The sequence below is a fragment of the Erpetoichthys calabaricus genome, chromosome 2 (assembly GCF_900747795.2).
Source record: "Erpetoichthys calabaricus chromosome 2, fErpCal1.3, whole genome shotgun sequence".
In the NCBI taxonomy this organism is placed as follows: Eukaryota; Metazoa; Chordata; class Cladistia; order Polypteriformes; family Polypteridae; genus Erpetoichthys; species Erpetoichthys calabaricus.
The window spans coordinates 110,650,608-110,675,480 of record NC_041395.2 but is presented as its reverse complement, the minus strand read 5'-3'; the positions used below and the strand labels follow the sequence as shown (position 1 = coordinate 110,675,480).

The window sequence follows — 24,873 nt, the reverse complement described above, 5'->3', positions numbered from 1 at the left end:
GCATCAACAAAAAGAAAACATGAGATCCACATTTTATCAGTTCAATACAAATCACTTGAACCATCTCCTTATTACAGCGAGTCACCTACATATCCTTCTTTTCCACATCCCTGTCTTTCTTTCTTCTTGTAGCTCCATCTCTGATAATCTCCTTAACACACCATTTCCCCCTTTTTTATACAAGTCAAACCCACTGGGGTCTTCTCTCCATTATCTTCCACCATTATGTTTTCTACTTGATCCATTTCGATCATCCCACACATCGAACGTCTCTTCTTTCAGTTTCCCTTTTAGTTAGCTTTTCTGCACTATACAACACTGCTTCTCTAGCTACCTTCTTGTTTATTTGTCATTTTATCTTGGGCGCTGTCCTTTTGTCATAGAGCATTTCTTCATACAGTATATGTATTCGATGTCACTTTGTGTCCCTGCTCAGCTGACCTGTACTGTGGCCATTTGTCCGGGTCATTGCCACTGCCCACTTCTTCAGTTCTCTCAACCCCACACTTTCGCAGTGATGGTGACCCATAAGCCTACTCACAGATCAGTGAATTATACCCACTTCACTTCGCATTACACTTGTATAGTTTAACTGCGCGGCCCCAGTCTTTCTCCATTCCTGCGCTCCCACGACACTTCATGGCTGACCCCAAGAGTCCTCGGCTCACACGCAGGATTCCGTTAACGCTGGCTCGTCTGCCCTCGGTTGGGTACCACTGACGTGTCGGGAGGGTTGGAGGGAGTGACAGACGGAGGGAGGGAGGAAAAGAGAGAGAGAGAGAGAGAGAGCAAGAGAGCGGAGTAAACTGAATTGGTAACGAGCCGCCTTCTACGGTCTGTTCAGGTATCCGGGAGTCCCCTGAAGAATAAACCCGACTTCATTCAACGACTCACTGGCCCACTGACGGGACAGTTGACAGGAGCCTCGACACACTGGGAAGCCCGGGCAGCGAAAGTGGTCGCCCGCCGCTGTTCCCGAAGCATAGAAAGACACCAAAGAGAAACACCGTGGGAGAGAATTCGGACTTTTCTTTAAGTGGAAGAGGCGGTCCGCTTAAACTTTCTTTAAAAGCACTCGCGAAGCGCTTCAGACACAAGTGAAGAAGAGAAAAGGGCTGCGAGTGGAGCGGCGCGTCTCCAGAGCGGGATGCGTTTGCTCTGAAGTGGGAAGAGACGGCGAGCGCCTCCAGTGCGGCTCAGTCGCGGCAGGCTTGCTTTTCATGGATATGCTAGAGAGGGACCGCTAGAATGGAAGTGGTGGATGAAACCGAAGCTCTGCAGAGGTTCTTTGAAGGTAAGAGAACCGAACTGCAGGTGGAATGCGTCTTCGCGTTCTACTGTTAACGTCCATTGTTAGCTTGCGACTTTGTTTTGTGTTAATCTGCGTTTCCAGTAAAGCCCTAACTAAATTGAGTAGTGTTCTTTCAAAGTAAGAGTAGCGCAAACGAAAGCGAAGGTGTGCAACGAAATAGATCGAGATATTCGCAGTACGCAGTTGTTTAAAATTATACGAGCTTGCTTTATGCAAAAGTGAAAATACTCCATAGTGTATGCGTATGTACAACTGTGCGCAACGTAAGCCGTTGTTGGACCCAAATCACAGTCGTCTGTATCATAAAACGCCAGGGGATGTCAGAAGCCGCATATGTCAAGGCGGGCACGCGAGGAGCCCGAGCCGCTCCCGGCAGCATCCGACACAAGGCAGCGACCAACTCTGGAGGTCACGAGAGACCCTCACGGGACCCCCTTAGGTCAACTTTCAGATGGAGTGCTTTTACGCCGGTAAAAATTTAGATATGTCACTGGCGTTGAAAACGTTAGAGAAAGTCTTAAATCAGTAGGAAAATCTCAATATATCTGTGTAAATGAAGCGAATGTAAGCATGCATTTCATCCTGCTAGTTAGTGGATCATATTAAAAATACAATGCAGTACAGAACATGCTAATGTTTATATATTAAAGTACGACCACCTTAACGATATTCACTGTGTTAAGGGAATGAGATTAGTTTTGAGGTTTACAGACACATTTCGCGAATTTCAAAGTAAAGTGTTTAAAGTGCTCATTGCAATGTTTTCTTTAGTGAATCATTATTTTTTACTAATGAAAAATGATCTGTAGATACAGTATAGCTCAACGCGTTTATTAGTAAATCTGTGAGACTTGTATTGATCTTCCTGAGACGCATCCCATTGTTTGTTTTAAAGCCGCCATATAAAAAGATTCATTTTTGGGAACCCGTAGTTAAAATTGTTTTTCATGTAACACGTACGATTATTTCCGTTCGAGACTAAATTGACCTGGTGATTGTGCGTCTATCTGCGGGCATGAGAGTGCTTAGTGAGGGGAGCAGCGTCCCGGCCAGGGCTGGTTCTTGACAGGATATGATTCTGTAAATACTGAATGAGCGTTCAATATTTATATACACATACGTATATTTAGGTATGCATAAGTATGTTATATATTCAGTATATTGTACGTCTAGTATATTTGTATGTTCATTATATTTATGTAATACATACATCAGCTTATTTCCAATGCAAGTGGCTTGTTGGAGCACTGATACAAACTTAATCCATAATTTTAGAATCTTACCAACACTCACTCACTCACACACATGTGCAAATGGTGTGTATAAATACAGTATATAAATCTATCTGTTCATACACAGTATATTTGTTCATTTTCTAAAGATACTTATTCAGCTGAAGTTCCCGGGAATATCAGGAAACACACATTCACACACACGCATACACACACATATATATGTGTGTGTGTGTGTATATATATATATATATATATATATATATATATATATATATATATATATATATATATATATATAATATGTGTGTTTCTATATATGTTTACAGTATAGGTACTGTATTTATATATACAGTATATACACTGATCAGCCACAAAATTAAAACCACCTGCCTAATATTGTATAAGTAGGTCCCCATCGTGCTGCCAAAACAGTTTTGACCCGTTGAGGGGCATGGACTCCACAAGACCTCCACGGATCAGACATGTTTTTCTAACACATCTTACAAGATCCTAAATTGGATTGAGTTCTGGAGAGTTTGTAAGACAAGTCAACACCTTGAATTCCTCGTCATGCTCCTTAAACCATTCCTGAACAATTTTTACATTGTGGCAGGACACACGATTCTGCTGAATGAGACCACTGCCTTCATGGAAAACCATCGCCATGAAGAAGTATAAGTGGTCTGCAGTAATCTGTAGGTAGGTGGTATGTGTCAAAGTAACATCCACATGAATGCCAGGATTCACGGTAGAACATTGCCCAGAGACTCAGACTGCCTTTTTCAGCTTGTCTTCTTCCCATAATGCATCCTGCTGCCATCTCTTCCCCAGGTAAACAACACATGTACACCTGGCCATCCACATGATCTAAAAGAAAACGTGTTTCATTAGACCAGGCCTCCTTCTTCCACTGTTCCATGGCCCAGTTGTGATGCTCCTGTGCTCATTATAGGCACTTTTGGTGGTGGGCAAGGGGTTAGCATGGGCAGTCTGACCTTTCTGCTGCTTTGCAGCCCCATATGCAGCAAGCTGTGATGCACTGTGTGTTCCAACACTTTTCTCTTATTCAACAATTAGTCCTATAGTAGCTCTTCTATGAGATTGGACCAAATGAGCTAGCCAACACTCCCAACATGTATCAGTGAACCTTGGGCGACCATGATCCTGTTGCCAATTCACTGGTCTTCCTTCCTTTGACCTGTGGTAGGTACTCACCACTGCATTCTGGGAATACCCCAGAAGACCTGCTGTTTTGGAAATGCTCTGACGCAGTCATCACAATTTGGCCCTTATTAAAGTCACTCAGATCCTTACACTTGCTCATCTTTCATGCTTGAAACACATCACCTTCAAGAACTGACTCTTCACTTGCTTCCTAATATATCGCACCCCGTGACAGGTGCCATTGTAACGAAATAATCAATGCCATTCACTTCATTTGTCAGTGGTTTTAATGTTGTGACGGATCTGTGTATGTATTATATACTGTACAGTATATGTGTGTGTATGCATGTTTAAGAATGTATAAACGTTTCACTCATTTTTAGCATTTTTTTCCTTTCTTGTGACTTGCTAATTGGATCCTAAAGTGTTACCCACATTTTTTGCTATAAATGAAGGCATCAATACAAACATGGAAATAAAGTGAAGAAACCATCAGCCAAATGACAAAAGAGAACAAGACATAGGATAGATAACAGGTTAAGATCTATGATCTGCGAAAAAAAAGGGAAATGTAGCGATCTTTGAATGGAAATGAGTGGTTATGTCTCACAGTTTATCTGCTTAAAGATTTTAATAAAGAGCCCATTTAATTAGCTTGTTTTTATTTATTTAGTTTTGCTGTTACACATGCACTGGCCTGATTTTATATACCAGTGGTCACCAAGTTCAGTGCTTACCTTTTAGTGGTGTTACAAACGTAAATTGTAATTCATGTTTCATTGCCCTTATGTACCAGTGGAATGCCCTCTTCATTGATACCAGCACATGCCCAAACTCTCCCCGGCTGCTTACACCATAGGTGTGTAGACCAAGGCCCCACTTTCCACCTTCACATTATCATCTGTTTCCTGTTAATGTTGAGAAGACATTATGGGCCTGAGAGAAGACAAAGCATAGTGGAGTTCAGATGACCTCTCTGCTTAAGCCTCCAAATTTAGAGTGCTTTGTGGAATGTGGAGAATTCTGTCCCTTTGTTTCTTTCACAGGCTTTCCTGAAGCGCTTTCATTCTTTGCTTAGATATTATGTTATGTATTTCTAGTGACCCCAAAACTTGCAAAAAAAGACTCTGCTTAATCAATCGAAAACCAGTTTGCATGAGCTCTGTGGATTTACTTAATCTTAATTTCCTAAATTTGATGTTCTATTATGTATTGATTCATCACATAAGATGTCATTTTTAGTTTGTGTTCGATATTCTGTTGATGTAAATGTTAAGATTATGACAGTGTTTTAGGCCCAACTTTAAAACACCTGAGTGATCCATTGACCATTCTGAAGCGTCAATGTGTTTCCTACATGTCGGACCCCATCAGAGTCTTAGTGTTCATTATCAAGATCAGAACTTTTTGACTTTCCCTTCCAAGGCCCCCTCAGTGTTCTCTTGGTTGATTTCAAGCCCTCTCATTTTTAGTTGCTCCTAAGCTGTCAGTTTTCTGCTTCTCTCTGTGTCCTGCTTTTGCTTAAGCCTTTGGCTTTATTGTGTTTACCCATCTTTCCTCCTCAGTGTTGTCTTTATTCCCAAGTTTCTGTAGTGTTCTTAAATCCCTGTGTTCACATTGTTCTGAACATTAAGAAATGTTTTGTTGCTTGTCTTCCTTACTCTCTGCTTAAGAGAGAAAGAGAGAAGCCTCCTGTTTTGGTTTGTTTTCTTTTAAGCACTTTGGTGTTCAGTTTGTCTTCTTCAAGCCCTTCACTTTTTTCTTTGCTTCATTACAAGTGCTTGCTACATACACTACATGGTCTGGTTCAAATAAGTTAATGTGTGTTCGTGTGTTTGGCAAGAATGTCAGGTTTTTATAGTGAGGGTCTCACCCTAGACAAATCGTAGATTGTTGTTTTTATTACATTTCTTATTTTGTGATATAATGCAGGCTGCTTTAGAATGATTAGCAGTGTTATTGAACACCTCATCCATCCTACATGATCGTTTTTTGTTTCTGACAAATGGTATGAAACAGTTTTTATCCACAAGACATAAGAACTTGAGCTTAAAGTTGAATTTGGAACCACAGTGATGCAGTGGGTAGTTTTGCTGTTTCACACTTAGCTGCTGTGTGTCTGAAGTTTACACATTTTGCTCACTTTTGCATGGGTGTTCCTCTGTGAGTACACCACTTTTTTCTCATATATCCCCACAAACATGAAGGTTTAATTGGCAATTCCAAGTTGGCCCCTTGTGGGTGTATGCATGACTGTGATGAACTGACGCCATGTTCAGGGTGGTTTCATGCATGGTGTGGGCTCCAACTAAATGAATTAAACATGTCTGAGAATGTTATGTCATTAAACTTGATATTCAGGGTAATAGTGTGAAAGATATATACAGTATATACATATATATATATAGTAGTATTCGGCCGGGGTCCATGCCCAGTCAGGATGCCCCTGCACACTGTATCCGGGGGAGCAGCCCTGGACAGTGCAATACCTCCCCCTGGATGCTAGATGGCCGCCCCCCTGGGTTGGAGCGATGCCTCAGTTTCTCACAGGGCTCCATGGGAATTGGAGCTGGGTGCAGCCCTGTTGGGTCCCGCAGGCACCGCCAGAAGGTGCTGTATTTGAGACTCCTGAGCCCTTATGGGCAGTCTATTTGTCCCACCAGGAAGTGCAGCTGGAACTCGGTGATCAAGCACCTGGAGCACTTCCGGGTGAACCAAAAAAGGAGCCAGAAGCCACCACTCAGCGGCCAGAGTCGGGTGGAAGAGGACAAGGTTGCTTGGAAGAAGTGGTGGTACCAAGGAGGAAGAGAAAGTGCGGTGTATTAGAGGTGTGCTTGTGCTTGGGACTGTGTATTGCCTGTGGGTCACAGGGAAGACATGCGCCCACAGGGTAAGAAAATAAAAAGTATTTGTTTTATTTTACTCGTGCCTCCCGTGTCCAATCTGTGTCGGGTCAGGCGCTATATAGTCTCATCTTACAATATATATTTATACTAGGGGGCTTGCCCCCTGCTCACTTTGCTCGTCAACCCCCCTGGCCTGCGCTGTGCGCCAACCACATCGTGTCTCTGCCGCTCGTGCTGTGAAGAGGGGGGCTGAACGCGCCCCAGGGAGACGCGGTTTCTCCTCAGAAATCCCCTCTTAAACGGTGATACAATGGGAAACAAATACAGTTTTTTTTAACCTCCTCTTTGCTCAATTAGCTGCTGGCTTGCTGCTGCTGCCGTGCCGTGTGATCTGCATCTTGCATGGCGCTTCGAACATTTAAAAGCCTGTACAGCAGCTGTCCTACTCATTGTCTTTTATTTCCGGCCCCAGGCATGGTTAAATCTCTTGGCACAAAGTCTTGTCTCACAGGACGTGAGTTCTTGATACAGGTGAACCTTGGGTCACGAATGTCTCAGAACACGTACAAATCGTGTTACGACCAAAAAGTTCGCCAAACTTTTGCATCTGTTCACGACCACACATTCGGGTGACGAACAAGCCAGTTTCCCTTCTCGTTTGTACGCGCCAATGATTTCAGCACGTGTTCAGTCTCTCCCTGTGCATTCGCTGTGAACTCTTTGTGCAGTATTTCGTTTCCCTACTGGTACGTACGTGCTGGTGATTTACGCACGTGTTCAGTCTCTCACTGTACAGTACATTGTTCTCGGTCAGACGTGCATCGCGCAGAGGGACTTTACCTCAAAACTGTAATCTCCTCTCCACCCAGTTCCTCCTTACTTCCTTCATGCCAGAACTCGACTCATGCAAGGTTAGTTTTCTTGATTGTTTATGGTTAGTTTTTGTATAAATTACGGATTTTCAAATGTTCATTTTTTCCCCTGTGCTTAAAACTCATTAAAAAAAGTGTTTACAGCGAGTGGTTCGTAAGGCTGTAGCGTGAACTCCTGCAATGTTACTTTTTTTGGTTGTTTATGGTTAGTTTTTGTATAAATTACGGATTTTTCAAATATTCATTTTTTTCCCTGTGCTTAAAACTCATTAAAAAAAGTGTTTACAGAGAGTGGTTTGTAAGGCTGTAGCATGAGCTCTTGCAATGTTAGTTTTCTCTGTTCAAGGTTTTCTCAGTGTTATTCAATGTTTTTACATTTAGTTTACTATTACACTGTGCATTCTATGGTATGATTAACTATTTTTGTGCTTAAAAATGTTTAAAAAAATATATTTACATACAGCTTGTACAGTCTGGAACGGATTAATTGTATTTACATACAATCCTATGGGGGAAATTACTTCGGGTGACGACCAAATCGGGTTGCGACCAGAGTTTTGGAACGAATTACGGTCGTGACCCGAGGATCCACTGTACTTTAGTTTATAATTTAAAAACAGAATAAGAATCTGAAAATCTAACAGCATCACATTAAAGTTCGATAAATTCTGAAAAGAATGATACCAAACATATATATGTAGGTTTTAAAATAAGCCGATTTAAAGTGTGACAAAAAAGTAACATAAAATAGCTGCACAAAATCGTTGCACTATTAGGCTTAGGATTTTATATATATATATATATATATATATATATATATATAGAGTAGATGTGTGTGGCGGAAGTGCTGGCCTCCAGGGCTCCACAACTGTCCGGGCCCCCCTGGCGGAAGCCCTCCTGTGGTCCAGGGGAGGAATTGTCCCTCTCCCGGTCCTTCCAGGGGTCCCGGCCAGGCATAGGACCTGGCCGTCCACCACAATATACATATATATAGAGTTAAGAATATACCAATATCCACTAATCTTTATTTTATAAAGCACCCTTCACAGAGGACAACATTTCATGGTCACGTACAAAGCAAATTGGAGGTAGTGTTTCCAGTATAAAGCTATTTAGTATATTATAAATTAGAAGGAAATTAAATACCAAAATGATGCAGCTTCTCATTTTCATTTGAATGTGTATATGCCAATGTGAATAAGTAAGTGCATACTGCTTTGGAGTGTGTCATGAAGATTTAATTAATGGCTTTCAGTGTTGGTAGGTCCACATCCCTCAATTACTAATCACAGGGAATCCAGTGCTGTTGGATCAGGGAGAATCTTACTTGAGTGTAATCATTGTCTGTACTTGATCTTTGCTTAGCTTTTCTAATTATGTCTTCTTTTAACTATCATTATAGCAAGTGAAGGTTTAACTTCTGATGGTGTGAACCTCAACTTCTTTTCAGTTGGACCTCAACAATATTAGAGAAAGAAAGTTTTACATATGCACAAACAGAAGCATCTCTGATGACTTTTTCATTGTCCATTCTTTATTGTTTCCCAGAGTATCCAGAAAATGAAAAGAAGATTGTTAGAAGCAGGACCAAAAAAAAAAAGATTTCTCTGTTTCCTTCTGTACTGGCTGTACATTAACATTAAATCAACAAATTCCTTAAAAGTGATGTTCTTATCAAACAAGCAAAGAATAGAGTTTTATTCTTGAAACTCAATGTCACCCCTAAAAATTATTCTGTAACTAGAATCCAGATTCACGTTATAAATAGGATGCTAATAAACTAAGAGTGCATTACAGAACCTGAGTTTCATACACTGAATTTCTCAGTTAAATTCATGTGCTTATCTTCTGAGATCTCTTGATTAATTTTTGGATTCAAGAGGTTGTCATTTAAATAAGAATGTATGACATTACTTCAAAGACATTTTCAGTCATGATTATACTCTTTATAGTATTTAGCCATCACTTTATACTTGATGTTTGACTCTGTATGTTTCAAAGTGCTGATCAGTACAGAAAGGTTTTCATCACCTTTTAGTTATTATAGTTTCAGTCATGCAAGATTATTAATTTCTCTGAAAAAGTTTAATTGCAGAACTGATGTCAGTTTTAAAGTCAGTATTGCTTTGAGTTTTTTTTTTTTTTTTTTTACAAAATATTAGACATTCTTCAGTTTTTCATACTGAGTCCCCTCAGGTGCTTTACAATTCAAATTACAAGATTACAATTCAGGGTAAACAATAAACTGCCATCAGCACAGTTCATGAAAAAGGAGAAGGTTAAAAAGTCAGCGTCAAAGTCGTTATGACTGACTAGTGTGGATCATGGGTAAGTGTGCCACGATTTATTGCCATGATGGACTGATATCTCCTGGAGGATTTGTTCCCACCTTGTGTTAATGACTGCTGGACTTACTGGTTATCTTTTCAGGGCGGAGTGGTGGCTCTAAGGCTAAGGATCTGTGCTGGGAATCAGAAGGTTGCAGGTTTGAATCCTGCAAATGCCAGAGGTGATTCCACTCCATTGGGCCCTTGAGCAAGGCCCTTAATTTGAAATTGTTCCATCCTGGGTATGATGTTAACCTGCATCCAGCCCTGCAAGCAGGTCCTCCAACTTGAAGGGAATCTCGGGGGGTTGATGGCAGGATTGGCACTCCAGCCACCATAAAAAACCTCACACTGTTCTACTCCATCTGAACTAGGATGCTGCACTCAGGTCCTAATCTGGGATCCTGAGGTGGTTCGTCGTGCGGTGGGTGCGGCAACATGCTGCATCAGTACATGCTCCTAACCTATCCTTTTTCTTGAACCTTACGCTGGATAAACTGGGCTGAAAAAAATAAATGAAAAGACGGAATTTCTCATCGCTGCTCTGAATACTATTCAGTTGTTGGTTCAACAGTGATAAAATTTCACCTCACCCATGATTTGCTTTGTTTTTTTCAACATTAATTGAGAATATGTTCAACTGATACATTATTACACCAGTGTTTTGTGTTCTTGCTTTTCTAACTTATTTTTTATACTGGTGACAGTAATGAGGAGTGCTACTGCTTTCTGTGAAGAAGCATCTAGTTTTTGAGATGTTTTCTAACTTACTGTAACTTGTTCTTCTCTTTGATTAATGTTTGTAAAACATAAATGTAAGGATGTGCGGTATACTGGCATTGGAAAAATTAAAAAAAAATGCAAATGTTACTGGGCTAGCATTTCAGGATTTTCGGTACTGGAAGCTTTCTTCTCAAACCCCCAGCTTCCCTTGATACTCGTAATTGTTCTGGTACCAGTACACAAAACAAAACTACATGCTTCAATGCGATTGGGACTTAATGGGGTTGGAGGAGGTCCACCCATGGCTTTGATGTGATCTGGACATCACTGCACCCCTTCTAATTGCTTTGGCGCAATCAGGACTTCACTGCTATCAAGATGGTAGTGGTGCGTAGTGGGGTGCAGTGGCACGACACAGCAGGGAGGCTGGAGTAAGATGGGGTTTGGAGTATTCCATTATTTAATTTGGAATCGTTTTGGTCTTGGTACTGAGGTACAAAAGCTGATATGGATTCTGAAGTCAGAATTATAGTACCAATCCAACACTACATAGATGAATGAACTTAAGCTGTCTTATCCCTCTTTGAAAAGTCTATTCCTAGTTGGACAGTTAGAGTTTTACATTGTTTCAATTTAGATGCATCTTTGTCCTGAATATCTAGAGTTCTGAGACTACTTTTGTTTTCCTCTGAAATGTGCAGTATATAATTCATGTTGCCGGTTTGATTCCACAGCCAGAATGGAATTATGTTGCAGTTATATATGCCTACATATGAAGACATTGGACATTGCAGGCCATTAAAAATGTGACACTGGGAAAACAAATGTCATTTGTCCGAAACTTGCAAGGTGGATAGATTATGGTAGAGTGTGAAAATGATTACAAGCTCAGCAAATATACACATGAAATCTCAGCAAATATACACATGATGTATGTGAGTTTCATCCCCTGGACTTTCCAACAATGGGTATAAAAGTCACCTGCAAAGGAAACTTTACTGAGTGACAACTAGTAGTTGATGTACTCTAAAGGACCAAACATACCCCAGTGAAGACTAAGGGCTGGTTTATACTTCACGCTCAGAATGCTCATGTGCACCCATCATGGCTGCCACGTGTTCCCAGTGTTCTTTTGACGCATCTTCTGAGCACATTGTCAGAAATTAACGTGACATATGCGAGAGTTGCAGTACCTGCAAAAATATAGGTGGTGTGTGTGTTCAAGTTTTGGTACATGATGTCAGCATCATTGTTTACTATCAATGTGTGGTGGCAACCCGCAATGCAGCTCCAACAAGATGTTTGATGAATGTTTTGACGCAGTGAAGGAAATAATTAAACTTACCTGACATGCGAATGAATTCTTGGTGATTTTCTTCATTCATTTCTTGTGTAGGCAATACAAGTATCACATATTCCCCATCATAATGACACAATGCATTTAAAGGTCTCACATACCATCTTATGTTCTTCTGTATCACTGTTGCCATTTTTATTTTTGCACCTTCGCAACAGCATCAGAATGCAAAGAATTTTTATTCTTAACATCTTTTGTACCTCAACTCACAACACAGTAAAACAGGACGTTGGTTTCTCACCATGATGATTTCTTGCACTGCCACCTGATGGAATCCTCCAGATTTACGTAAAGTATGTGCACAAGCATAGTCAGTACACTTCTTGCGTAGCAACGGCATCCTCAAGCGTGCGCATTGCGTAGCGTTAAGTATATCCCTGGTTTAAGACAACCACATAGCTCACAGCTCACAGATTTTGAGTGAGGTAGAATTGTGGGGATGCAGCAAGGTGGATTATACTTCAGGGACATTGGTGCGTGTGTTGGACAGAATGTGAACATATTGACAAGAATATGGAGTCATTGGGTAGAGGAAGGAGAACCCAACACACAAATGAACAGGAAGGTGTACGTATTGTACAAATGACAGTGGTGTACCAAACAGCCACAAAACAGGCACTAGCCAAACAGGGTCTGTCACATGCCAATCAGTGTCTACACACACTGTTTGACCTTGCTTGCAGCAGTGGGGCCTTCATGCTGGCTGCCCATTGCTTCAGATAGCCTAGACATTTGACCACAGGTGTCTTCAACTGCAGTGGTGCCAAGAATGCCAACAGTGGCAGGATGATTGGCATCTTATTGTGTTTTTGGACACGTTCTGGTTCAATTTACTGTACCATTATGGAGCTATGTTTTAAGGCACTGCAGCGAAAGGCTGCTGGAGGCATTCATTTTGTAGTGCCATATGGGCCCAGCACCAGGTGTTATAGTATGCTGTTGGGTTCAACTTCCATTCTTGCCTCATATCCATTGCTGGTACCTTGACCAGCAATGCTACATCACAGAGGTGTTCAAGGAGGAGATGGAACCCTACCTGCAGAAGTTTCCCAGTGCCATATTCCAATAAGACAATGCTCAAGCACAGGAGGCACAAAACATGAGACAGCTAGTATACCAGAAACCAGCATGGTTGCTACAGATGAATTTAGGGCACGTATAGAGGCTGCATGGCATGCAGTTTCACAAACACACATCCAACACCTCTTCCTAACCATGTCAGACCGTGTACAAATGGTTATTTCCACCAATGGTGGATACACCAAATACTGATTATTGTACGTTCTAATCATGTAGGCCAATGTATCACTTTGATAGTTCATGTCTTTCTTGGTGTTGCAGTTCTACTTGTCTGCAGTGTACGTATGTGACCATAACTTAGTTCTTACTTGAATGCAGAATTGTTTTCAAAATTGGTATCACTTGACAACTACCATCTTTCCAAATACTCCCTTTTTCAATATCCAGGAATAAGGTAGTAAATTATTCAGTCAGGTATGGATCAGGCATGGCTCAACATGGCCTCTCTTCCACTATTGTTATGCAAAGGGAAGGTGTTTTTACGTACTTTCGAACTGAAAAGTTCCAGTATTCTATCTGGCAAATGCATCAAAAGATTGTTACTGTCGCCTTCAAGTGCTTAAAGTAAAAAAAAAACAAAAAACAAAAAACTACCACATTTAGTGGGCAGTATTGTAGAATCATACCTCATAATTACTAATGAAGAAGTAATCATTGATCATGTTCACCACTCTTAGCGCTAGACCTTTATGGCGTTCTTCCAAGAGTGGGTAGTTAGCAACAAATGCAAGCTACAAGATCCAGTCCTAGACAGGATATACTTGAGATTGGTGAGGTTGCCAGATAATCATGAAAAAAAGTTCACATATATTACAAGAGAACATGCAAACTTCACAGGGACAGTGTCCTAGCCTAGAATTTTAAGGCCACAGTGTTCATCACTTTAAATGCAATTTAAAATGTAATATAACATACAATAACTTAAGCTGACCCAATTAACCCAAATCAAGGTTGAAAGGGGCCAGAATTCTGCCCAAGAGTACTGGGTACAAAGGACAAACCAGCCTTAAAATTGTGCCAGTCCTTCACAGAACCTAGCTCAGAATTCACATCTGGGATTCAAGCACAATACAGTGATAACGCAAACTGTTATTACACCATGAGGTGCCTTTTGTTAATTATATTATTTTTGCTTTATTCTTTACAATAATGGCTATAAAAATAAGTTTATTCTTATCTGGTATGCATGCAGTATGGTTTTTTTGGTCAGCTTATGCCTATTAATTCATCCGTCGTCCATAATGAATTCTGAAAATGTTGCCCCTTTTCCATCCTATAGCATTATTAGATGATCCATATTAGTTTATATTTACAAAAACGTGCTGGTTTACGCTGTAACGTGTGCTGCCTGTCTAAATAAAAGACACACTGCCAAGGTCTAGTACGTTTTCTTGCACTGAAGGAATAGATGCCATTCCACATGCTGCCTAGCGAGTTTCTGGTCCATAAATATCCTCAGATAATGACCTCTAATTAGTATTACAGGTGGGCAAGCTGTGTGCCCTTTATGAAAAGCACCAGCAGATAACAGGAAAATCAGGCCTGTACTTCCACTCTGTATGTTAATGTTTAACCTTTTTCAAGCTTTGCTATTGCTTGGTGGTTGCAGTAGAGGATTCTGACCTCACGTAATGAGTTTCAAATGCAGATGCAAGAGGCTTTCTCTGTCTGGGTAATGAGTACAATAATGTTTGACCTTGTGTTTCTCTGAAAGAGACTGTGTAGCCTTGAAATTAACTGCGTGACCCTTAATCCTTAAGAGGTGGAACCATGCCTTAAGAGGTTCTAATTTGTGATTGAATAAAGATGCTTACTAAACAGTTAAATAAGCTGGATTGGTGGATACGAACACAAGGACTGTGATAAACAATGACTGCCCCAGTACCTCTTCCAAATGCCTGGCAAGATTTCATATTTTGTTCCTGGGTCTCACAATCCTTTTTGTATTGAACTGCTTCTAGAATTCTTTCTTCCTTCCCATTTTTCTGTTGAACTTAAAGAATTGTACTAGAACAACTTTATTGATGTCTTTCAGAATTTTAAACGTTTGGATTACACCTCCCACATGGCCTTACATGGCCTGAAAGCATTACACCTTAGCCTGTTAGAAAATGGTGTGCCTTTCCATCCAGTGATGCGCTTCTGTTTACTCCAGGGGTCACCAACTCCGGTCCTGGATGACCACTGTGGCTGCAAGTTTTCATTCTAACCCTTTTCTTAATGAGTGACCTGTTTTTACTGCTAATTAACTTCTTTTGAACTAATTTTAATTGAATTGCAATTGAAGACTCAGACCCCTTAATTGTTTCTTTTTCCATAATTAGCAGCCAAACAATAATGAGATACAAAATGAGCCAAAACAACTGGTGTCCATCATATAATATCTGAAAATAAAGAAAGGTGAAGGTCTCAGGAATGTCAATCTTCTCAGATCCCCAAAACATTTTACCAAAGCTCTTAGAAAGAGAAAAACAACAATTTTGGAAATGTCTGCTAATGTACCATGAGAGCAGCAACAAGCCACAGGATTAAAGAATGAGTTTAATTAACGACAAGAATTGGCACCTCATTAAGCAGCTGGTTGAATTGAAATTGGTTGGAGTTTGAAGCCCTCAGTTGGTCTTCTGTTGGCTTCCTCACTTCACATTTCACTTCTGTTTGGGTGCCATTTAAGGAAAGAAATGAAGCAATTCAGAAGAACAATGAAGAAATTCAGGGGAGCAAATTTTAAAAAAGCAGTTCAATTAAAATGAATTAACAAGAAGTTAATTAGCAGTACAAACAGGGCACTCATTAAAAAGGGTTAACATGAAAACCTGCAACCACGGTGGTCCTCCAGGACCAGACTTGGCGACCCCTGGTCTACTCCATGTGTGCTCCTGCCTTACTGGAGAAGAGGTGGAATTGACTGGTTGGCTTTACCATATTGTTGGTTGAGTCAATAAAAGCTTAAACAGTTATTAACATGATGCATTAAAAAGCTAAAATCAACTGTTTTCACAATAATGTCTTATTTTTATACTGCTTTTGATGATTACTGGATTTACGAGTAAAAATAGCGTAACACTCAGCTAATGATTGACTGAATGACTTAGTTAATTAAATGCTGAATTACCAAGTACCATTTAGAGACAACTTTCCTGATTTGTCTGCAGGGTTTCTGGATGTTCTTTGTAAGCCAAACATTGGCAATTGGAGCAGCCTGTAAATGAAGATTAAGTATGAATTTTTGAGTTTGTGTATTGCATAATTATATTAAGGTAATGAAGAGGAGAGTGCTTCTTCCTCATAGATCTGGCATCAAGGATTCAAATCTTATGTATAGATGTTGTCTGTTTGGAGTTTGCATGTGCTTTCTGTGTATGAGTCTCACTTTGGATTTGCACACATATTTCCAAAGATGCATGGGTTGAGCTATTTGGAGAATACAAATTATAGAGGACCCTACAGGGGACTGGCACCATTGCCAGGGCTGCCTCCTGCCGTGGGTCCAGTGTTGCTGGAATATGCTCTGGCTCACCAAGATACTAGCAGGTGTAAGTGTATGTAGGTGTGCTCTATGTATGTTTCCTAATGGTATACACACAAAATCAGATGGCAGACAACACTAGAAATATTACTTTTGAGTAGAGAGTCTAGATGACACCTGCAGTGAATGTTTTTGTAAACACCAAGTAGTTTGGACAATCCTATAATAGGTGGAATGAGTTTATGTGTGCAGTAGTTCAAGCAACTCTGAGGAAGCCTGTTGTGGATGGAGGGACTGGCCAGTGCAGTAGATAATTCAATTGTTTATTCCAAAACTCACATATGTCCCCCCTAAAAAAATACCATTTTATTAGGGGGTGGGCACTATTTTGTTCTTCACTCTAAATAATTGTTAACTCAGAGATATGGACTTCAAACTGTGTAGTTAATTGAACCCAGCAAGAGAATGTTAAAATTATGGAGAGCATTTAATTCTGTCATCCATATTGTCACCTGCAGTCATTCGAAGTTCCAATGTAAAGATAAGCACTGTGGCCCCATTCAAATCTATAGGTTTACTTCTTCTTATTTCTTTAGTTTTTTTGCAGCATTCACTATCTCTGTGTACTTATGGAGTTGTAAGTTTCTTAGTGCCTCCCATTCAATAGTTTCGAACAGACATCCCTTTATTGCTGAACATGGAGCCATCTTGGTCTATAGCAACCATAACTTAATCTACACTACTGAGCCAATAAAAGTTGCAGTTTAAATTTAAATAAGCAAATGATTAAGAGCAAATGACTGGATCATTATTGCAGTGATTAGTTTGTTTCAGCTGGTAATAATTCCAATGCAGTGTGTAGCTCTTTAAACAACCTTATGTGAATTGAAGACCTTTCCTGTGGTTGCAGAAAGATGTTGCTGCGTTTCAGAAGGGGCAAATTATGGGCCTACATTAAGTAAAGAAAACAGCTAAGGAGATTGGTGAAGTTCATGGAATTGGGTTAAGAACTGTCCAATGCATTAGTAAAACCTGGAAGGATAACGGCAAACTGTCAACCTCACGGAGGAAGTATGGGCGGAAAAAAAGCGAATGATTGTGACTGGACATCACTAAAATGCTTGGTGAAGTCAGATCGTACAAAATCGGCAGACAGAATTATGCAGCAATAAAGTGAAGTCAGCTGAGTACTTGAATCTACTGAATGACCAGGTTATCCCATCAATTCATTTTTTCTTCTCTCATGACTTAGGCATATTCCAGTGTGACTAAATGCCAAAATTAACTGGGCTCAAATTGTCAAAGAACACTTCAAGGAGCATGAAGAATCATTTTAACACATGAATTAGCCACCAGACCTTAACCCCATTGAGAGTCTTTTGGATGTAGCAGTGAAGAATTTGGTTCATAAGCTCATTGAAATGACACATTGCATGCCACAATCAGAGTTAAAGATGGTCCAATTAAATATTAAAGTGTGCAACTTTTTTTTTTCTTGGTTAGGCATTAAATTAAAATATAATAAACTGATCAGCAGTCAAATAATAATACTGCCACAATCAAGTAATAAACATTCAGCTACCATGCTGACTGATAAGGCAGAATTACGTGTGGCAATTTCACCATTGGAATGGAGAAAGAGTAAATGATAAGCAATTGAATTGGTTAAGCTAATCTGAAGTAAAAATAACTTTTACCTCCTTTTCATTTGCAAATGCACACTGATACTGCCCTTCATTCATTCAATTGTTTTAAAAATCCTTTCTTCTAAGGAGTTTGGACTGTAAACATTAAATAAAGATTGTAGATGCTTTTGATGTAGAGACTTCATGTTCAACCTCTAATACAGAGTGCTGATATTCATGTGTGGTCTAAGTATCTCAAAGAAAAAAACAGTCCACCCAGTGTCTTTCAATTTGCAATTGTTAGAGTCATGCCCATTGCATTTCAAAAAATTCTTTAAGATAATTGTAGTCGTCCTTGAATTCACAGATTAGGTTAACGAAGGTTACTCATCCTTACTGCTCCAGTACCACCATCATATTTTTGTCAGTTTGTTTAATCTGATGCAGAGTGTTCCTCATAGCCTTATAAATATATAGTGTCTGTGAAATGTATAGCATAGAATACATAACCTTGTGCAGGTAGTTAAATCAATGTTTGGTTGTATTTGATTTTATTGAAATTATTTATATACCTCAAATTCAGGTTCAAGTTTATTGTCATGTGTACAGATGACATAGTTTATATAAGACAATGAAATCCTTACTTGCAAATGTACTGTATACACACATTTATATACAATGGATACTGGCAAGTATTTATTTATATATCTTGTATTCTATTTATATATACATTATTTGTAATTTTAAAGTATTTGTTATTATGATTAGCTACTCAGCTACTTATAATCTGTGGATAGAAACTGTCTCTGAATCAACAGGTGAGAATGTGAATGGTCCTGAGCTGTTTGCCACAAGGAAGGAGTGAGCAAAGCAAAATGTTCAGGATAGTTGAGGTCTTTAATAAGTAACTGGATTGAAGAATGATTTGATTTGGTATGCATCATATTCATTTTTCTTAAAGTGCATATTAATCTTAATGTTTGGTAGCAAGTTTCCATCCATCCATTTTCTTAAGACATTGCATCTGTTACAGGGTTGCATGAAACTTCAGCCTATCCCGGCAGGTCTGAGCTAAATGAAGGAGTCAGCTTTAACACTTTCCAGTCAATTGCAGTGTACACTGATCAGCATTCATATTTGGACAAGTATTATCATTCAGCTTGACTGCACGTATTTGGATTATAATAGGAAACCCTCATGAAAATAGTTAGAATTTCCAAATTCCATACAGCATTTTGTAGTGGAGGAAAAGGAAATAGATGTGGTGACCTTAGTATTAACTCTCTCCTTAATGTTAAAAATGGAGATATACAAGTTTTGGAATTGGGTTCAGAGCATAGCGACAATAATGAAGAGGAAAGAGAGAGAGAGAGAGGCTCCCTTTTTGCACAGACAGAAAATAAAACAGCAAACATAGTACAGTGTTGATATGAAAAAGTTTATCCAGTAAAACAGACACTTGAAAGGCATGTAGACAAACATATTTTCAAGAAGTAACAGACCAAAATTTGGGCATGATTATCATTCCATCAAAAATTGAAACTCATAGAAAACAGAATATACAATTAACAACAGAAGTACTGGCTGGCGGAAGTCAGGAAGAATGCAGTTAAGCACAGAAAGTCATTTAGCAGATGAGAAATGCATTTAATCCACTAAATTGATTATAATGGTTCTGACAGTCAACTAAAACTTTGAAATGAAAAGTGATTTTGTGTGTAAACACCATCAAGGTGTCAAAATGTAAACTTGAGTAGCAGAAAATCAAATGATGAAGTGGTGCTGGCGATCGAGAACCAATCTGTTTTTTCAAGGTTTTATGGATAAAGCAATATTCATTATCCATGGCTGCATAAAAAACACACAGCAGATAATCTTCGCTCTTTGTGGAGTTAACATATTATCTGTTGTTTCTTCCCTGTATTTCCAATTGGCTATACATGAGAGTGAGTGCTATCCTATTTTTTATTTCCCCTGACTTTAATTTGTATTTGACTTAAAGGGAGTGTTGGTCCAAGTCAAACACAAGACTCTGTACCCAATTTGCTTTTGTATTTCAGTGGCATATCTGACCAATTTTGGTATTTTCTCATAAGCACCATTGTTTGGTAAATCTGTTCACTGCCCTTGCCCTTGTTATTGTTAACTTAAATTTTTGCTTACTACGCCTTACTTGTTTAATTAATTTCTTAGTGTTTATCAGCTTTTGCTAGTGAATACCTTTCAAAACATCATCACCATCCCATATGGTTCTCCAGTGTTCAGTCAAGCCCTTTGTATCCATGAATAGCATTACATCTAAAGAAACTTTATCCATTGATCTTTACAAAACTTGAAAATGCCTATATGCATCGCAGAAAGAGTCGAGCAGTAAAGATTCTTTCACTATGCTAGATCTTTTTTTTTGTCACTTGATGAGACAGTGTTTAGATGAAATAATTAAATCAGTAAGACAAGTATCCATGGCTAGAAAAGACTTCTGTTCATAGTTTCTTTGAGGAAGAAAACCAAAGAAAATTCCAATTAAGGTGATCAAAAACTAAAGAGTGCTAATCTTTCTTCATTTGTCATTTTCATGGTCTAAAAAGACACCTTTCTGGATGTAGGCAATTTCAAGGTTATTCCTGTTCTAATAGTAATTATAGGCATTTGTTCTGAGGAATAATGTTCAAGAATCTGCTGGTGTACTCATATGGCATATATCTAGAATAAAGCTCATTTATGAGCCTACTGTCCAATGTTCGATTTGTTCAGCTGGTTGAATGTAACAAAGTCGCTGAGATCTGCATCTGTATGCTGTATTTAGTGCTTTCAGCCAATCTATGAGACCATTGGGGTTGCCTTTTTCAGGTGCAGATTGGCCTTCTGTAGACTGGCTGCTCCCTGTAAGGGCTTCTGCCAGCATCTTGTGCAGAAGTGCTCTCTTGATGTGTGGAGAGATGCACATTCTATTATTTTGTTACCTTTTATATCTAAGCAGCATCCTAGAATGTGGTTAGAATTTGATTATTAAGTTTATGTTTACAATAGTTAGTGTTTACTGATTTTTTAATTTTTTTGACTTCTGATTTCCTTATCTAACCTTTGATTTACACTTTTGTCCTTTTAAGATGTATCCATTCATTCTTTTTATATTTAGAACATATAGATAAATGGAAATATAGAATTTTGTGAGCCCAACTGTTTTATTACAACATATTTATTATGAAAATGTTAATTTAATTAATGGTATCAAATTGTTACAAAATTAACTTGCTGTGGTTAAGTTCTTAAATTTGCTGAAATAGCCACAACTGAATTGTGTTCAGGGAAGAGTACAGTAGTTCTGGAAATATGAGGATATCACGCTTGGTGGAACTGACAGTATCAGTTAAGTTCTCTTTAGGACCTGAAAATATTTCTTTAGCACAGTGACCAGCCAGCGTATAGTTTGGCTTTTGGAATGTAGTTACAGATAACATAATACCCATCACGTAAATGAAGATGTGAATGAGTTTGCATAATTGGTTGGTCCATATTTTCTATACAACGCGACTTGCCTTGCTTTTAAAAAATAACTAAAGTACTTCTTCTGAATTAACTCTATGTAATACATTAATGTAATACAAGTAAACTGTGCTGTTTTTTAATATTCTTTACTGTAATGATTGGAAAGAATGGTTGTGTATTCTGCCATCATTTGGGCTGAAGAAATCTCCTGCTAAGTGCTAAATTGCTCTGAATCATTGCCTAATCTTACTGTTAGCATTCTGTGATCTTCATCCACAGCTTTGTCTAACACAGGGTCTCAGCCGCTTTGGACAGAAGGTTGGAATCAAATTTGGATAAGATGCCAGTCCATCAGAGAGCATGCTTACAACACACCCACACTCACTCATGTCATGCCAGTTTGGAGGTACCAATTAACACATGTTTAAGAGTGAGAGAGAGAGCGAGGCAGAGAAAAGATGAATACTTCCAGAAAGGATTCTCTGATGTAGAGGGATGCAGCGCTCCTGACCAATCAGTCATTCTGCTACCCTGTTTTGTCACCATCATACTTCCATCCATTCATTGTTTGACTCACTTACCCTCTTCAGGTTGATGAGAAGTCATTGTCTAGCTTGGCTTTTATCTAGGACTACTTGCTCCAATATTGGGTCACAAGGAATAATCTATTATCTTTGTATCAATGCAGGAATCTGTCTGTCGCAACACACCCATCTATATCCTTCTTAGTGATAAACCACCTTAATTTTCTTTTACTTCTTAGCTGGAGAAGAGTGAGATTTAGATAGTAATGCAAGTACTTAAGGACTGAAAGGAGTCAAAGAAAATATACATTTGTAAGTAGATTCAGAAAAACTAACATTAATTGCTTAGTCCCTGTCTTGAACTGGAAGGTTTTTCTATTTCTTTTTATTCAGCCGATAACCGTCAAATCTGTGTTGTGTTTCATTATCATCTTTTAAGGACTCATTTCTTGCATCCTAACCGTTTGATATGTCTGTAGTGATCACTGAACAACAAGGAAAACAGAAAATTAAGCTTGCCAATAAAGAGCTTACTGACATTTGGGTTAAACAATACTAAGTACACTAAAAACTCTGTATCTAGCACTATTACATTTTGGTTGAAGCTGGATCTGAGGAGTAGTTCTTCAGTGAATAGAGCTACTGCATCAATGCTACAGATTCCAGTCTGGGAGTGTTTACATATTCTCAACATGCCTGCATTGGTTTTCTCCAAGTGCTTCAATTTCTTGTCACATCCCAGTCTAGAGAGATGGTTCCAGCTTCCTATCTTTGTGCTACTTTGGTATTCTCTGGTCTACCAACTCTCTGTTTTGGAAGAAGAATGTTCAGAAAGTGAATGCATAATCCATTGAGAGTAAGATACAAGTGATTGTTTTTATTTTTAAAACCCAGCTGTAAAAATTTCTTTTTGTGTGTAATTCCAAGGTCTGTACCCAGAGGGACAATATTGTCATATTATTTATATTAGATAAATAATTAATGTTATTTTTTTATCATCATGTTGGTGACATCATCATGGTGCCATTTAGAGTTTACAACTTTTCATTACTGATAATGATTCTTGTTGCACATTACAGACAGCAGCACTGCATGTTATGTTCTTATTGCAGACTAGGGGGCTTCGCCCCCTGCTCGCTTCGCTCACCCACCAACGGGTTTGGTTTACTGGATATACAATTAAAAGAGATTGTTATTTTCATGGGAATTGTTACATATGCATTATTTTCACTTTTACTTTAAAACTTTTGTAAAAACAATACTTGGCCTTTATTTCCGGCCCCAGGCGTGGTTACATCTCTTTCTCACAGGACATATAATGCTGCTCGCATTGTGAAGGGGGTGAGGCTGAACGCACGCCAAGGAGATGCCGTCGGATCATCTGCTGGCTTTTTACTGCTGGTGAGCTGCGTGTTTTGCTTGTCGTTGTTTTAAGAGCTGGGAGCAAATTAAAGTGTCTCTTATGGGACTTCAGATTGTCTTCCGAGAAGATTACGTCTCGTCTCCCTCCCCAAGATTTTTTTTTGTAATAGAGAGATACTATTTAAGATTGGATTACAATAATGCTGGCATCCAAGTATCTCGATATGTAATAAAGAACTGTTCATTAACAGCTATTAGTTATTTAGGGGGGGATCTTTAGGCAGCTAGAGTTTCTTGCCTTCATTTTTCTGACCTGTGAGTTTTGTTTCATGTTTTGTGTTTTGCTGAAATAGTACTTTGACTTCCTGGCCCATTTATATGACTGTTTTTCTCCAGCCAGAGTCTTCATTTCTCAGTTTGCTCTACAATAATTGGTCCTTCAGGATGAGCTAGTCTGAGCTAGTCAGGTAGTCTGTGCACAGAGTGTTAGTTTGGTTTTAACGATTTTTTTGAACTCTAATTTTATACTATATTAGTTCATTGCTAAACAACTTGTGTTTTCTGAAGAGGATTAGTTATTTCTTTTTTCTTCTATTAATTTTGAAATATTCAGAATGAGCCATATAAAGAGTTTTCTTATATGTAGTAATGCGCAAGTGCACATTGTTTCATACTATAGTTGCTTTTCAACTCTGTTATGGTTTTGAAGTGTTCTAACTTAAGACTCCACAACGAACCAAAATATTTTATCTTTTTTGTTAACCACTGTTATTTTCCAAAAAGCTACCATATCTACAACTAAAAGCTCACTATGTGTTAAAGTATGTTGTTTTGTTGCATATATTACAGAATCATAATTTGCAGTTACTGATGAATTTTTGCTTCTGTAGTGATCTGCATTGTGACTGTTTTTTTATTATTATTTCAGTATATTTAAACTAAACCTCCCCCAAAACAGGAGAAATGGTCATATAAAATTTTGGTGAAAAAAATCAAACGAGTCGTATATTTGTTTGATTTGTTCATATATAGAGATTTCTTCAAATATTGATTTGCTGGAGCTAAATGTAATTTTATCATAGCTAGTACGCAATTCCATGTGGTGCTGGTAGAAGGCATGGTTTTAATTTGAAATGTTTATTCTTATGTCAACAAGACAAAGTTGCTTTCAGTTGTTGTCATAGTGATAAGATGAGTCTGTATGGTGAAGTGTCAGAGAGAAGTGTGCTTCTTATATATGAAATGGTTTCCTACTATACAATATAGCTTAACTTGACCTGTGTATATACTGTTATGAACTGGCTGGATGTACATTATAATGCAAGCACACAAACATATGGGGATTATAGCAAGGTTTTTGATAGTTATTTTTTATTTTGTTTCACTGTTGTACATTTCTGACAGGCATATGGAAACCTCCCAGAGAAAAAAGTTGAGCCTTTTATTTGTTTTTTTTGCCATATTTGCTTGGGTGCTATTCTTTTTTTT

The 24,873-nt window shown here is 38.8% G+C and overlaps 1 protein-coding gene across 4 annotated transcripts in view; it reads left to right on the top strand.

Moving 5' to 3' along the window:
- Positions 1-786: 786 nt before the first annotated feature.
- myrf (myelin regulatory factor) overlaps positions 787-24,873 on the top strand; it is a 161,345-nt gene continuing 137,258 nt past the window's right edge. For 3 of the 4 annotated variants that reach the window (XM_051923744.1, XM_051923746.1, XM_051923743.1), the window contains exon 1: positions 788-1,294. In XM_051923744.1, coding sequence (XP_051779704.1) covers positions 1,249-1,294 — 46 coding nt within the window. In that variant the 5' untranslated portion in view covers positions 788-1,248. Of the gene's footprint in view, positions 1,295-24,873 lie in introns of all 4 variants that reach the window. The other variant, XM_051923745.1, reaches the window with a different exon arrangement.